This window comes from Sabethes cyaneus, chromosome 2 (assembly GCF_943734655.1).
Source record: "Sabethes cyaneus chromosome 2, idSabCyanKW18_F2, whole genome shotgun sequence".
Lineage (NCBI taxonomy): Eukaryota > Metazoa > Arthropoda > Insecta > Diptera > Culicidae > Sabethes > Sabethes cyaneus.
The window spans coordinates 57,331,648-57,347,866 of NC_071354.1; the positions used below are offsets into that span (position 1 = coordinate 57,331,648).

The following is a 16,219-nucleotide window of genomic DNA, read 5'->3' on the forward strand; positions in this document are numbered from 1 at the left end:
AATTGAAAATATAAACAATAGCAGGGTAAATGTACAACATTTCGTACTAACACTGCACACATTTCTAGACATCGTAAAATCAAACACATTATTAACATAATTAAAAGACCGTAAACAAAAACTAAAACAATTATTATAGCCATAGTTTGTTCTGTGAAACTGAATTACAAATAATGGCGGATTACGAAGCTGCCGAGGAGGTACATTCCATCGCATCTGAACCAGGAACTCGAAGCATTCGACGTTTCCTGTTATGAGATCAAAGACAAATAGCCGCTGCTGGGGTTAGTCTCGGCGTAGCACAGTAGTCCAAAAGGGCGAAAAGTGGACCTTTTTTCCTATTATCTTTTGTTTTCATTTTATCATTTATGGCCTTCAGCACTTTTGTTCGTATGAATATCCCCCTTAATCTAAAACTGTCAATAGTTAGTCATCGCTAACTATAATGAAAATAGAAAAATAACTTTTTTGTGTTACGAAATATAGACATAGTTTCTTCGGCAAAGTTGTAAATATTGTAAAAACAAGCAACTTTACTGAAGAATTAAAGCGTCTATCTTTATCGAGTGCTGAACTGCAGGGCATATTCTTTAAAACTTCTTTAAAAATTGGTTTTCATACTTACTGTGTTACCTGACTCACTGCGCATAGCGTTGTATTCGCGGTATCGTGTTGGTTCGAAAGGTTTCGAAAAATATCGCCCTTGTATCGAAAATATCGTTGATTTTGATCACTAAAAATAACGTACTTAAACGTAATATTGCAAGTGCTAGTAGTACGCAATAATTGTATTGTGAAACTGAATTGTTATTTATGCAACTTTTTACAAGTTAAATGCAATAACAAAAGCACAACTTATAAAAAATCGGTTGTTATCGATATTAGCTGCATATGCGTTATAAACGAATAAAACGCATGGTGACGTTTTATTTCAATAACACGCATATTCGCAGTGAGTCAGGTAAAACAGTAGCTTTTCTCAGTTGCATTTTACAAGAATACAATGTTCTAGGCAATTATCGAAGCTCTCAAAATGCACGTTTTTGCAGAAGACCGCAAATCTCTGGGACTTTTACGTGCTGGATTATCGCATATCCAAGTCTTAAATTTCCATAAATTCACGTACCCCGGGGGGTAAAATGGGGCAGGCGGATTTTTGAAATCAGCGCTTCATCTTGAAGCTTAAGTCGAGTACTATAAACTTGTATGGGTTCCGCTTGTCCCTAACCACCCAAATGAGAGTACGGCAAGCATACGTTTTATGTGTTTCGCGTTCGCTAAAGGCTCAATACATGTCCATTTTTTTGTGTTTGTAGATAGACACATGGTTTCTTCAGCAAAGTTATAGAAAATATAAAGATAAACAATTTTGCTAAAGAAATGACATTTCTATCTCTATCGAGTGCAGAGCTATAGAGCATTTTCTTTGGAAATTCCTAAAAAATAAGTTTTTCATATTTAGCGTATGTTGGTTGCATTTTTCAAGAGTATATGGTTCTAGGCGATTATTGAAAGACTTAAAACACAAGTTTTTGCAGAAAGTTGCGAATCCCTAGGATCTTTCCTTGCAAACTTATCGCTTATTTAAACTTTATTCTTCCTTAACTTCACGATCCAAAAGCGATAACTTTGCAAGGAAAGGTCCTAGAAATTTGCAATCTTCTGCAAAAACGTGTATTTTGAGTCCTTCAATAATCGCCTAGAACCATGTATTCCTGTAAAATGCGGCCAACATAAGCTAAGTATGAAAAACTAATTTTTAAAAAATTTCCAAGAAAAATGCTCTATAGCTTTGCACTCGATATGGCTCGCTCCTTTACGAGCGACAACGAGTAAGGAGAGGATCACCCCGAGGATCGAAATTGTACTTTCCACGAAAAGGTTTTCCGTGAAATGGTACATTCCGCGTAAGGTTTTTCGCGAAATGGTATTCGGCGAAATATTATATAAACACGGCAAATATTTAAGTGCTATCCGCTTTATTTTATCTGGCTCAGTAACGGGGGGATTGTTTTCTACTTTACTGTGAGGAAAAATTGAAAATTTGTAAATTAAACTACCCATGCCCATTTCATAGTGACGTGACTGCTAAAATGAGTTATCTAAGGTTAAGCTCCTCAGAAACTTGCTAAACTCGAGATTGTGGCAGATTCACGATTTATGTACAACACATTTTAATTTGTGGCAATACGAAGTTTGTTGGGTCAACTAGTAGCGCATAAAAATCTGCACCGGGCCCTTTTGTAATGTCATCAACAAAGTGTCAGGGAGACCTCAAACGCCAGTTCTGCCTGACGAGACAGGCAATAGGCCTGTGTAAATCTAATGGGAGAGTTTGCTCTAACTCTTTTATTTATACGGCCTAATGTCTCCCAAAACACAGCTCCAAGCATAGCCGACAAGCCTATACACGCAGGCGAAGGCGTTCCGGCCATGCGTGGACTCCACGGACTCACTCTGCCGAAGGCCGAAATGTCATATTTTGAATATAATGATGATGATGATGATGAGATGAAATATGATTGATGTAAATGAGCTCTGCCCTGGACATTTCGTACTACTTGAGTTGTAAAATGCAGTATAGTGAAGAAGTGGAGATTTCTTCAACCCCGCCTAAATCCGGTTCTGCTCAACCGCGCACCCACCATCAATGTTCCAACACGAACAACCACAAATGAACCAATAGAAAGATAAATCTCGTACCATCGAAGGTCATCAACATATCAGGGCTCGATGATTTCATCTTTCATCCCCCGGGATTTATGCAGTGTACCAAGACAACTCTACAAAGTAAATGTAGCACAAGATGACCTGGGCATTCGCGGTAGTCGACAGAAGCTTTAAAACATAGAGTCACATCCGTCTCCTAACCCTCGAGACCAAAGAGCTAGTGCACAGTATTTATAACGGGAATCCGCGGCCAAACCCCTAAAACCATCCGCTAGAAATATCAGTATTGTGAATTAAATGTAATATAGTAGAATTGATTTAATTTTCCCATCTGCTGCCTTAGTACCTCTATCATTGCCCGTAATCATTGTAGATTCAAACCGGGTCTGGTATCCCGCTTACATCCCCTTACTAACACTAAGTCCCCGGCCGACCCAATCAATCCTACATTTTTCAGAGATATTTGTGGCAGCTGTGGTAAATAGGGATCAGCCTCAGGAACATTCATCTATTAATTATCAGAGATTCCCGTCCTGGCCTTATCCCTAAACCGAATAAAAGCACTTTCCGAACAACGCAACAATCACATTTGGTAAATTTTTACCCCGAGTCCCACTTGCAATCACAAACGTTTTACACATATACCCACATTCAGAAATAAACGCTGTTCATTTACTGATTAGTTAAAAACCACACCACATTCGTCCTCGATCGAAAACCTACGACGGGCTTGCTAAACAAGTAATAGAAGTGGAGAGAATGTCAATACTATATATTTAAAACATTTTTCATATTGCGAAATAGCTAATTTTCCCAAGAAATTCCATTCAGCCAGCTATTCAAGGAGCATTAAAATATCACAACCATTTTCATTGACATGGCCCTCAAGTAACGTATAAAACATTTGGATTTATTGCTTTGGTGTACTACAAATTGGTTTACTAACAAATTCTATTCTTTTATCTAATGTAGAAGATATACTTCTAGTGGTAACATTTAAGTCACTGCCAAACCTAGCGTCTTTTCACTTTCAATCGTCGTTTTCTACGGCAGCTGAATTTGAATATGCGTACAGCAACATAAATCACCAAAACAATGGCACCAAGCGCTGCCCATACGTCCAACAAATTCAGCTGGAAAAAGTTGAGATCCATTCCCGAATAGCGCATATGACGAGCCCCTTTGTGTCGGATCACGTATTCCGTCCAAAATACGGCAGTATCCATAGCCGTCATCGGGCGATCCCGATATAATACGGAAAGCTTTTTCACCATACTTGTGTAGCTCGAGTTTTCCAACACCTCCTTTATTGCTTCGGTGAATGTTTGTTCGGTTAAATCAGCAAACTCTAGCATAACCGCCCAACCTGCTTTTTTAACCTGCAAGAGATTCCCCCGTTGGTCACCGAAGAATGGAATACCCACCATGGGAATGCCGTGATACTGTGCTTCCGCTACCCCTCCCAAGCCGCCGTGCGTTATGAAAAGTCGAACATTTTTGTGTGCTAAAATATCATCTTGAGGCAACCACTTGCGTAGTAGAACATTTGAAGGCTTATTGGGCATATCATGTGAGTCCCACTTCCAGATAACTCTTTGTTTCAACTTCTTTAAGGTATTAAGCACAGCATCTAGTGTTTCCTGTGGCAGCGACGAACTTTTGATGTTGGTACCTAAACTAAAGAAAATTACACCATGTTCTGCACCGTCCATCCACTCTTGGAGATCATTAGGCAATGGATCTGGTTTTGATTTGACCTGTAGACCACCCACTTCGACAACAGCAGGTACGTACGGGCGTGGTGAAGCTTTGGAAAAATGTTGATTTACTAACAGTAGCGAAACATTCTTGCGAGCAGCATCATATGGATGGAACTTGTCGGACGGAAAATTTGAGCTGAAAATACCAAATAATATTTAGACCTTTGGTTATCTTTGACTGCCGTAGACATTTGTACGTACTAGTAGTATGGCTCCGAACTGCGCGTTATGTACCATCCGATTGTAGTTTCTAACACCCAACCAGCAAGGTTGAAAACTCTATCAGTGAATTTCATGGGACTGGAAAGTCCCATCATGATACTTGGTACTGTCGCAATCGGACTTGGATTTCCAACCAAGTCATTAATATATCCGAACACAGAATTTGGACAAACAACGACAGCAGGTGCATCTAGTAATTGAGTTAAGCCCAAAATGAAATCTACCATAACGGGCGCAATTATCAGATCAAATTTTTCCTCATTAAGGATACGTTTCACCGTCGGATGATTCAAGGTGTCATTCACCGCATTGTTAAATACCGCACTCATAGCTGGAAAATTTTTAAGCGCTGTCCAAAACGACTGATCGTTTACAAACCTCGTCATCATACCTGTGCTCAGTTTTACAATTAGTTACATCACAATTCACTTAGAATATCACACAATTCTTACTTGTTCCTTCGTCGGAAATCGGTACTGTTATCTCCCGGTAATTTTCCAACGTTGGTGCCGTAGAAAACGGAGTGACCATGGTAACATGATGACCACGACGGGCCAATTCCTTGGCCAAAGCTTCCTGCACAATCACATGTGAACGGCTGGGGCTGCTATTTATGCTGAATATTCTGTAGGCCTCCGCAAGGTTATGACAGAAGCTAATTATTACAATAGCGAAGATTAATCGTTGCCGTTGCCACATTGCGAAGGTTCACATCGCTGAGCGAGAAGCACTGACCGAAACGATACTGGCTGATGACAGCTTTCGCAATGAGAAGTGTCTGACCGTTTATAACGCTTCACCGCGTAAGTGTATGCGTATTGCTCTGATCAAGATGTATATCCGTTTTGTTAATCATGACAGACCAAATTTGGGACTGTAACAATACAACGTTATCGGGTATTCAACTGAAAGCTTATCACGTACGAAATGGGTGCTACAATATGCTACCAAAATGTAAGCTTCGCAGTATCTGAAAACAATTCAACATGGCTGCCTAGGTATAGCCACGGTCGTATTATAATATTTTATAGTAAAAATGGCGATAACTTTTTACAGGCTTTCTCGTTTACATTAAATGCGAAATTAACCGCACAAAAACAACCGTACAATAAGACATATTAACTCAAACGCATCGGTAGAATATTTCATCTGCCCATCAGTTAATGACGGGTTATTAACGATTTTTTCTTCTGGAATCAATATTTCCAGCTATAGAACACTATTACAAAACGATTCGTTAATCTTCACTCACATCCGAATGGCCTTCCCTGGGCAACATACCCACAGCAGTGCGCGGTTGGGTTAGTAATAAACGGCAATAACAATCATGATGATGAAGAGTAATTTCAGTCCATAGTGGATTTGTGGAATAATCAGGCGAAGAAAAATTCAATTACTGCTAAATCCAGACGGATCTGAACGCACAAGGGCACTTCATTTCGCCGGGGCAGTGTTATCCGGGATCAATTTTCAGGTTCGAAATGAGACCGGACCGGTTTTTTAGATACTGCAGAACCATATGTGGATTCGATGCTCGGAAAACACCGTGGAACACAGTGCATCACACTAACGATGTTTTCTGCTCCCGTACGGTCGGCGGCACCCAGCCAAAGGATCATACAACAGCCAACAGTGCACACTTTAAATGAACTCTTATGTCTGTCGGGAATTGGATTTGATCGTGCATATAGAATCTCGCATTGGCCATTGGCACTCGTGACGGGATGATGAGTGAAACACTTATTATTTTTATCCACCAGACCGCCGCTGATTTGCGGAGAAGGCTTACCAATCGGAGGCCCCCAGAATGGTGACCGCATCGAACAATACGTATACGATCATCAGTCGTCGGTGAGGCGCAACTCTCTGGGATCAGAACATAATTATAGCTGCAATCACCGCTGGAGTAAGACATAGTTACCGGCTTTGAATAGCGTTCGTTCCCATAGCTTTTTAGAGCGTCGAGTGGCAGACGTTCCTAATCACTTTTAATGGCTTTCACGGTAAGCTTAAGAAGTCATTAAAGTCAAGATTCATCGACACGTAAATGAAATAAAGGTCGACAGTTGCTAGGAAATTCGGCTGTGTCGGCTTTTGTTCGCTTTAATGACTTTATATCAGTTATGGATGCGACAATTATGATTGCTTTCAAGTGAGTAACGGTTAAGCTGAACTGAACATTCCTATAATAAGCGGTGACGACTTGAACCTTTGCCTAAGATACTCAAAATGACTGAATGAACTGTAGTGGATACTTTCACCGAATTCATGGTAAAACAATTTTCAACAGCAAGATAGGTTGAAAATTTCTTAATTCAATTCCTTCTGAGCCGTATCCACAGAATGTAGAATTTTCATACACTATTTCGAGAGTCTGCACGAAGTAGCCAAACATTATTATTATGAAGCAAGACGAACATTTTATTGTGCAATTGCAAGTGCAAATGACTTAAGTGCAGTGCAATAAAATAGACAATATCTTGACTACAATTCAAATGGGATCCATAATATTTAATTCTGCCAGTCCATCGCTGAGGTGTTGAGAGACACTTTGGTATGAGTACCCATTCAACTCCAACTCTGAATATTTTTTTCAGTCACTTGGACAGGTGGCACTACAACAAGTTTAAAAAATTGTCATATTAGCAATTGTATACCTTCAAAACAACGAAATGCTGATGCAAACCGTTGCATAAATTGGACAACAAAATTCGTCATTGATAATAATTGGGCTACCACGATAAGACTTATCTATCGTTACCTTTTCGCCGGAACGAATTGAGTACACGGCCCGAACGGAAGCAAAAGCTTTCCGATAGCTCAGAACGCGTGCGTGGTGGGACCGAACAAAATTAACGTATCATTAAAAAACGTACACAAAGTACGTAACGAATTAAAAAACGAGAAAGAGTTGCGCTTTTATTAGATAAAACAAATCTGAAATCCAAAAATAAAAATGGATCCTGCGAATTTAAATCAGATAGTTGTTTTTGCCACACCAATTGAGCTACCGTGTTAAAATGATCTGTTCACATCTAAGATTTAATTCACATGAATAGAGACAAAAACGCAATCAATTATTTTATACGTTACCTGAAACATCTCACAGCAAAAAGCCTTACCTAAAAATGAAAGCAAAATTTCGGTTGTAATGAATTGTTGTTAACTATCATATTTAGAGTATCTATATGGCAAGAAAAACAAGCTAACTTAATACAGGCTAATTAAATAGATATTTGCTATCTTCATCAACGCTTATGCTCATGGTCAATACAAGTAGGGTATGGTGCTGCTTCGTCGCAATTGCCTATTTATTCCCGTCCTATCCAACACAAATTATTAAAAATATCAGCATTCTTAAAATATTAGCACACAATGCAAAACTAGTTATTCCTCAATATTTTAGTTTGTTGTTTATCATACGCGATCAATCAAATTGAGCTGAGATCTATTTAAATGCTGTTTATCTTTAAAGAAGTCCTGCCAGCAAAATTTCCCACGTTTTTTCGTGCGACGAAGAAGAAAATGTCGACTAATCGTTTTAATTTCCGTCATTCATAAATGAAAATAACTCACGCAAGGCATTGTCGTTATTCTACAGCCAGGAAAACTTGCCTGACCTACAGAAAATTTGCAGAATAACATTTGTCATGCCGTCCTACTTAAATACAAGCGCGTTAGCTTCGTAAACATTATTGTGATTTTTAGTTCGGACGATGAAAAATTTTGATGGACGGATTTTAAAGCGGTACGACGAATTCAAGAAACAATTTCAATTTACACGGGACGCATCCCCCGTGTAAAAACAGAATTGGGTGTATTTATTAAATCCATCCAACAAATGATGAAAATTAGAATGGCTTTACTTACTACGACGGAAATTAGAAATAAACACTAACACATGTCATACAAAGGTCGAACACGGAAAAATTTGAACACAGGAAAAATCTTATCGTCTTTTTTATTTTCAGAGATTTTTTTTCAGTATGTTACTAAATTACGTTAAGGGTATGTATATTGAATAACAGCAGGCATTTGATGACCGGATGAGTTCACTTGTTTACATCATGGCTTCATCGGAATATGGAGATTCTTTCCAAACGGAACCCGAAGTTACCACCGAAAAACGTTGTAGAAATATGTAGCAGGAGTTGCACTATCCTGTGCTCAGAAAGCAAAGAGGGGGATTTGGGAAGTTTCTACCGGGTGACAACTAAAATTTTGGAATTTTTTTTTCTCAAGCTCAGCTGTCAAAAAAGACAAAGCTACATGAAGAAGAACTGATTTACCGAAATTAAAGATACACTGCCCATTGTTAAAAAAAACAGTGTTCATTTGAAAACGGTCCGTAATCGACTGTTCGGCGAAACTTCCGTCTGATGTCGGAACTTTGCAAATGCATCTCTTGATTCTACCAGTTAACTGTTAGCAATTCGTGGCTTTCCGGTTATTTTTGTACACCAAGGAGATCAAAATCCCGGGGAAATCTTCGATTGGGCGGACTGAGACAGATTCGTCGGTTCGTGGTTTTTGGGTACAAGTAGCATCGAATGGATAACCAGGAACGATTGTGTATTTTGGCGTAATGCGATGATGCTCTATCCGGCCAATCCACGTATTGTCCATCTGCATGATGTTTTTGTAGAAACGTCCAAAACCAAACCAAAGGCACGAGAAAGAGAACGATGTTCTTATTTGGCAGGACTTCCACTACCTTCCTTGCGAATAGTTGCTGTGCGTCTTAGGATATGGTAAACACCCAGTCAGCATTTTCATATGTATAATTAGATTGCAAATAAGAGTTACGTACTGATATGTATCTAACAATATCGTATTCGACGCGCAAAAGCCGCTTATCCGTACCATTTTGGAAGCGATAACAAAATATTGACAAAAAGAGGAGAGAGAGAGAGAGAGAGAGAGAGAGAGAGAGAGAGAGAGAGAGAGAGAGAGAGAGAGAGAGAGAGAGAGAGCTAACACATATATACCCTCATTTCTCATTTTTGAGTATAGGGGCCACGAATAATTCCAAAATTTTAGTTGTCACCCGTTAGGCACAAGTTGCACCGGACGTTCTCAAGCACGGACTACTTACTGACAAAACACGATTACGCCGTTATGGATAATAAAACGTACTGCAGGACCGTGTTCGGAACAATTCCTGGAGAAAAATTTGATACGTCGATGATCGATAGTGGGTCCCAGCTAACTGTGCAAAATAAAAAAGAGAACGAAATTCTCGAAAAAATGTCCCATTTAACGAACAATCCGCACTTGTAGACTGAAAAGTTGCATTTTCGTTACTTCAGGAACAATGAACTAGAAAATTTGGCGAAAAGAGTACCTTTAGAGCAAGACGCGGCCTTTTTTGGAGCAGTAAAAAGTTGATTGTCATTTCTGGCCCCACTTGGCAAGCTACCAATGTTCAAATTCAATCAAACAGTAGTACAACGACCAGTGCTTAGAAATCTCATATTCAATTTATGCAATACGCCTGAGTTGATTCAATATACTGCTCATTCTTTGCTTTTTCTAGTACAGATGAAAGAAACTCAGCTTTACCAACCTAAAACCGACGATTCGAGCGAATCACTTGCGTTCATGTTTGTGTTGTTCTCTACATTCATTCATTCATTCATTCATTCTCGACAAAAATGAACGAAATCAAATGTAAATCATTCATTCATTTTGAACTGCCGATAACGGTAAACGAAACTAAAATAAACGTAAACATTGCTCCGAAGTTCTAATTAATTTCCATCAACCAGGTTTAGGTTGATTTAAAAAAAGCAGAAAAATAAACACTGCCAGCAGCTCAGTAGTCATGTCCATGAGCTGATAGATAAAAAATACTACCAGAAGTAAAATCATATGCGCTTATTGCGTTTTATATTCGCCTTTATGCAGAGCTGACAATTTCTTCGAGCACTGGCAGCACTGACGAAGTGAAATCACATTTGTTGGGAAGTAACGAAGCGTATGGTGTGAAAAATGATAAATTTACTGAATTTGAAAATTTCAAAATTATGAAACAAAAATTTCAAAGGTTGTGGGTTGAATTCCCTGAAATTAAATTAAAAAGAAAACTATCCAATTAAGTTCTACTATGTATATTTCGAACTCGAAAACAAACACTGAGAAGCCTGCAAGTCGTAGGCGAAATACGTATCTGTCAAGAATAAATATAAGGTACCCCGGGGCAAGTGGGACCTAAAAATTGCATAGTTAGAGTTTATTCGGCTGTGTAATCTACACCTATGATAATTTTAAAATTCTTGCGGTACAGAAACTCTTCAGTGGTATCACTTTGAAGGTTTAATAACAAAAAAGGACTATCGATTTACGTTAAATGAATCTGAGGAGAATTTTTCAAAATCATGGCGATAGGTCCCACTTGCCCCATTTTCCGGGGTAAGTGGGACCTATATTCAAATTTGATTAAAAAGCTTAAGGGGACATAAATGACTAAAAATTTTGAAAAATCCACTATTGTTTTATTTCAGATTTTAATTCTGCAGTCTTTTCAGCTTATTTTGATACTAATTTTGTAACGATTCGACCACGGGAAGTGGCCGAAAAATGATCATATACATAAGCGATCCAGTGCGGCATGGAATAACCTCGACGGAATAAAACGCCGCTCCTGAAAAACCACGATTTTTAAACTTTATGTACCTTTTTCTCAAAAACTACACAACGTATGGGAACAAACTTTTTTTGTTTTATTAGTAGCAGCTTGGTAAGGACTTATATAACATTTGAGCTTTGTAAACGAAATACAGTTTGTGCAAAACGGAAAAGAAGTAGAAAAGACGGCTGAAAAAATAAAATTTATTCTTCTTTTTCTTTTTTCTCTGGCATTGTTTGGTTTACAAAGCTCAAAAGTTATAAAAGTCTTTGCAAAGCTACTACCAACAAAACAAAAAAAAGTTTGTTGCAATACGTTGTGTGGTTTCTGAGAAAAAAGTACCGTCATCCGGGGCGAGATTGTGCCAAAAAAGCATATGCTTTGGTTCTTTAGCTCAGTATATACACAATTTAGGAACTAAGTTGATTTCAAACCTGTCAATATATACTAAATTGTTCAATTAACAAATACCGTAGAGATGGTTTAGTTACAATGAAACCTAATTTTACTGGAAGTGCATGAACTTTGGCACAATCTCACCCCTTCTAGGGGGTGACATTGTGCCAAAAACATAAAGTTGAGCTAAAAACCTAAACAGTGAACATTAGCATGTTTACAAACAATACACATAAATATCAGTATAAAGTAGTTCATATGGGGCCGTCCATGAACTAAGTGAACTATTAGGGGCAGGGGGTCGGCCAAAAACAACGCATCATACAAAAAGTATGAACGAAAATAACCCGGAGAGATCTGCAATAACTAAAAATGAGTTCGTAGTCAATGGACAGCCTTTATATAGCCAGTAGCGTTTCTAGGGTAAACAAGGGGGGGATATATGAAGGACGTGTATCCTAAGGGGCATACCTATTTGATCATTTAGCAAAAGTAACCATTACTTCGATCGAGAACCCGCGGCCGCAGAACATGTAGCCCATTCCACCCCTCTCCCCCCTCCTTAAAACTAGCAGTTTATACACGGTATAATATTCGCCTTATATTAGAGTGTTTATTCAAAGCATCTGAAATTTCCAGAGAAAAAGTAAAAATTAGTTTAAAATAATTAGCGACCTATAATTCTGTTTGCTCTAAAATAGATGATGCAATCTAATCTATCAAAATATTGTGCTCAATAGTAAAGAATGTGAGTGTACTGGTGTATACTGACGTTTTTTTGTTGTGTATGTGAAATCCACAAATTGGCTTGGCACAATCTCACCCCCGTGAAGCTCGAAAAGTACAAAGTTTCGAAAAATATTATTTTCGCAATCAAAACTTATCCAACGCATAATAACCTTTCAATACATTGTGAATGATTAGTTTATATACCTTCAAAATAGCAAGTTGATGCGTTTTCTTGTTTGGGTTAGTTAATGGGGGACATTTTTTACAAGCGTTATTTCCGAGTATTTTTGATCGCGAACTTTGAAACCCTGTTTAGACTAAATAGTTTGCTAATATTTAGCCGTATGAATAAAAGATTTAGAGCAAATGCTCCCATACGATTTAAACGGAAAAAGCAAAGTAAACTGTTTTATTCATACGGCCTATTATCTGTGTTCCATTCTAAGTTATGAATAAATATGTTATTTCCATCATCATTTTGAATTTAAGTCATCAGTTTCTATAGATATAATAAATTTTCACAAATTTTCGAATTTTCCCTACGTATTAATTGAATTTAAAATGAAGGCATCGGCACTCTTGCCTCTAGTCCCCCTTATTATTAGCGCCACACATAACTGCCAGCTGAGAAGCTCTCAGCCTCACCCATATCAGTCTAGGCTAGACACCGGCGAATACGCAGACTACTCTGCGTAATGAAGAAGAAAGGAAAGGTCACATACTCACACGTGAAACAGCGCGGAACCGATTCTATAAAACATAGAACTGGTTCCCCGAAATTGCTAACAGGTGTTTGGTGGTTGTAATGTTCTGCTTTTCACTTCACCACACCTTGCTAACTCAAACTGGGAAGTTGAGAGTTGTTCTTTCGCACACTCCACAACGATCTGCGGGGAGGTGAGTAAGTGCAGTTTCAATGCTTTTCAACTTGGCAGTAGAGTGAAGATAGAATATATAGAAATTTTTTTCACATTTACCTATGTGTCGCAATTTATATTTGAGAAAAAAAATTTCACGTTAAACTTGTTACATAATTTGACGTAGTAATGTTTAACTACATCAAATAACAACCAGAAACCTATTTTCTCCGTAAGCAGATCAAAGTCAATTTGCTCGGTATTTTTTCAGGAACTACAAAGATACAAAACAACTTGTTTTTTTATGTTCAATAAACAAGCCGATGGTGGGATTCTGCCAAGGCGCTTTTCTCACCGGATCGAGCCTCTCTATGTTTCATGTAATGTAGGAACAACTCACAAGACCCTGGCAGATTCATGCAGAGAGGCCGGCGCGGACGGGCGTCAGGTGGATTCGACCAAGGTCGTTAACCGACCAACGCGCGCAATGGTTGCAATTGTATTTTACGGATGTTCCTGTGATGTGTGTGTATGTGTTTGTGTATATGTGTGGGGCTTTAGGTGCGCTACATCATTTTTTGACTACCGCCTCGGCCTTCCACTCCGGTTTGTGGTTTATAGCTGCAAAGAGCGGAAAACTTTTGTATGACTGGCATCGTCGTTATTTCTTTCGTTTTGTTTCTGGTTCAATTTAGCTGCAAGCGGCTGCGCGTTGGAATCCGAGCCCCGCTGGTTTGGTGTGGCTGATTACCTTCTTCCATATTAAGCATACAAATAACTGTTCTTCAGTAACAGCTCTTTGTCATCAGGTGGATTGAGCATTTGGAATCTATTGTGACGCTCCATAAATGTTGCTGCTTCGTCGCAATTGCCTATTCCCGTCCTATCCAATACAAATTATTAAAAATATCAGCGATTTTTATGACACACAATGCAAACCTAGTTATTTCCTAATATTTTAGTTTGTTGTTTATCATACGCGATCAATCAAAGTGAGCTGAGATCTATTTAAATGCTTTTTATCATTAAAGAAGTCCTACCAGCCAAATTTCCCACGTTTTTCGTGCGACGAAAAAGAAAATGTCGACTAATCGTTTTAATTTCCGTCATTCATAAATGAAAATAACTCACGCAAAGCATTGTCGTTCTACAACCAGGAAAACTTGCTTTTGCAAACTTGAAATTTTGCAGAATAACATTTGTCATGCCGTCCTACACAAACGCGCGTTAGCTTTGTAAACATTGTTGTGATTTTTAGTTCGGACGATGAAAAATTTTGATGGACGGATTTTAAAACGGTACGACGAATTTAAGAAATAAAGTCAGTAGCATAATTTCAATAATATACTTTAATAATCGCTTTTCAGTGATTTCAAAGTTCACGGATCGGAAGGTAAGTGTGTTTTAGTCAAATCAGCACAAGAACTTTTGGAGTATTCATTAAATCCATCTAATAAATGATGAAAATTAGAATGGCTTTACTTAGTACGACGGGAATTAGGTATAAACCCTATAATCTGTAGGAAGCGTATGCTTGTCGATAAGTTAAATAAAGACAGCATTTTAGTAAACAGCAATAAAACTCGCAGTGTTCTGTTTTTTTTAATCAAAACTTAATTACAAAGTTTTTAGACGCCCGGACTGGAAATTTAGCAAAATTTTTAAAATAACCAGAATTTCAAGAGCTAAAAATGTGTCTATTGAAACTTTTAATCTATTAAAAGCAAAATACCTGCTAGATTAAAACCCGATTGAGTCTAATTCAGAAAGGGGATGTTAAATAAAACACGGGTCTAGTCTATAGTTTCCTGAAAAAAAACTCAGTTTACGAAATACGAACAATTAAGCACTTTTCATTTTTGATGCATGCTTTTTCATGAAATTGTTGAATAAGTACACAAGTGGGTTATTGTCGATTTGAGTAAGTACAACTAAAAGCAAGTTGTAAGATGAAACAATAATCTTTAGCAAATACAAAGTCTGTTAAAGGTCTGGTCTGGTAAAAGGTAAGAAAATTAAAAAAAAAATCATGACAGATATAGAACGACATATACATTTGTATCGAATCGAAGAAAGTCGATATCAAAATGTGTCGTTATCATTTACGATGGAACGCTTTATTATACTAGAGTGCAGAAACTTCTTGGCTTAACCACTAACATGTACTAACCAGAGGAAAGTAGCTACAAAAACATATGAAGATATTACGAAGCATTATTGATATTACGATTCGACAAGACGGAAAAGGAAAAACAGGACAAGAGATGAATATTATATGAGATACTCCTAGCATAGTGCCAACTACAGTGTATCAAGCAGTTTTCTGTACAGCAGAGGTTTGGAACTTGAATAGATAAATTAATGAAATTTATAAACTGAATAACAACTTTAGATTAATCAGATTAATACCGACTAGAACGGGCAAATACTACGCTGCAGAAAAAGCGTTACATGTGAATTTAATTCAACTGTAATACGTTAGAGGTATTTTGTACTCTTAACCGTACGTGCAATTGTTAGATACAGTAAACATTGACATTGCTTTCTTGTTAGATCTTACATCAGGTGGTATCTATATCCCGCAGGGATGCCGGCGACACTGAAGATGATGATGGCGATGATTATGATGAGACATGTTTGACGGAAACATCGAAATTTCGATCACGTTCGGCACGGAACCCAGGCGGCGGCACAGAAACCATTCCCTTCTTACTACAGGCTTTGCACTATTCATCAGCCATTGTTTGACAGCCTGGCCTGTTTAATTCAGCATAAAATGGATTTCCTTGAACGGAAACAAAGCCAAAGAGAAACATTCTAGCAAATTATATCTGCACTAAGTCGCAAAACAAATAAGGACTATTACGCATAACGTGTTTAATACGATAAACATGTTTGTTGTCGGTAGAAAATACTTCCATTAGAAAAAGTAGAATATTCGTTGCGCTAAACCCAAC

The 16,219-nt window shown here is 38.0% G+C and overlaps 2 protein-coding genes across 3 annotated transcripts in view; both read right to left on the reverse strand.

Moving 5' to 3' along the window:
* Positions 1–16,219, reverse strand: part of LOC128738739 (protein yippee-like) — a 199,844-nt gene that overhangs the window by 46,954 nt on the left and 136,671 nt on the right. The gene's annotated exons all lie outside the window — the stretch shown is intronic.
* On the reverse strand, positions 3,684–5,351 carry LOC128735460 (UDP-glucosyltransferase 2-like). The gene is made up of 3 exons (XM_053829942.1): positions 5,096–5,351; positions 4,632–5,043; positions 3,684–4,566 (listed from the first exon to the last, which is right to left on the reverse strand). The coding sequence occupies exons 1-3, from the start codon at positions 5,349–5,351 to the stop codon at positions 3,684–3,686; spliced, it is 1,551 nt and encodes a 516-aa protein (XP_053685917.1).

Excerpts from the sequence above, each read along its gene's own strand:
- LOC128735460 (XM_053829942.1), bottom strand. The coding sequence starts at position 5,351 with ATGTGGCAACGGCAACGATTAATCTTCGCTATTGTAATAATTAGCTTC. Across the intron at positions 5,044-5,095 it reads CGAAGGAACAAGTAAGAATT|GTATGATGACGAGGTTTGTA; the intron begins GTGTGATATTCT and ends AACTGAGCACAG. Across the intron at positions 4,567-4,631 it reads AGTTCGGAGCCATACTACTA|CTCAAATTTTCCGTCCGACA; the intron begins GTACGTACAAAT and ends TGGTATTTTCAG.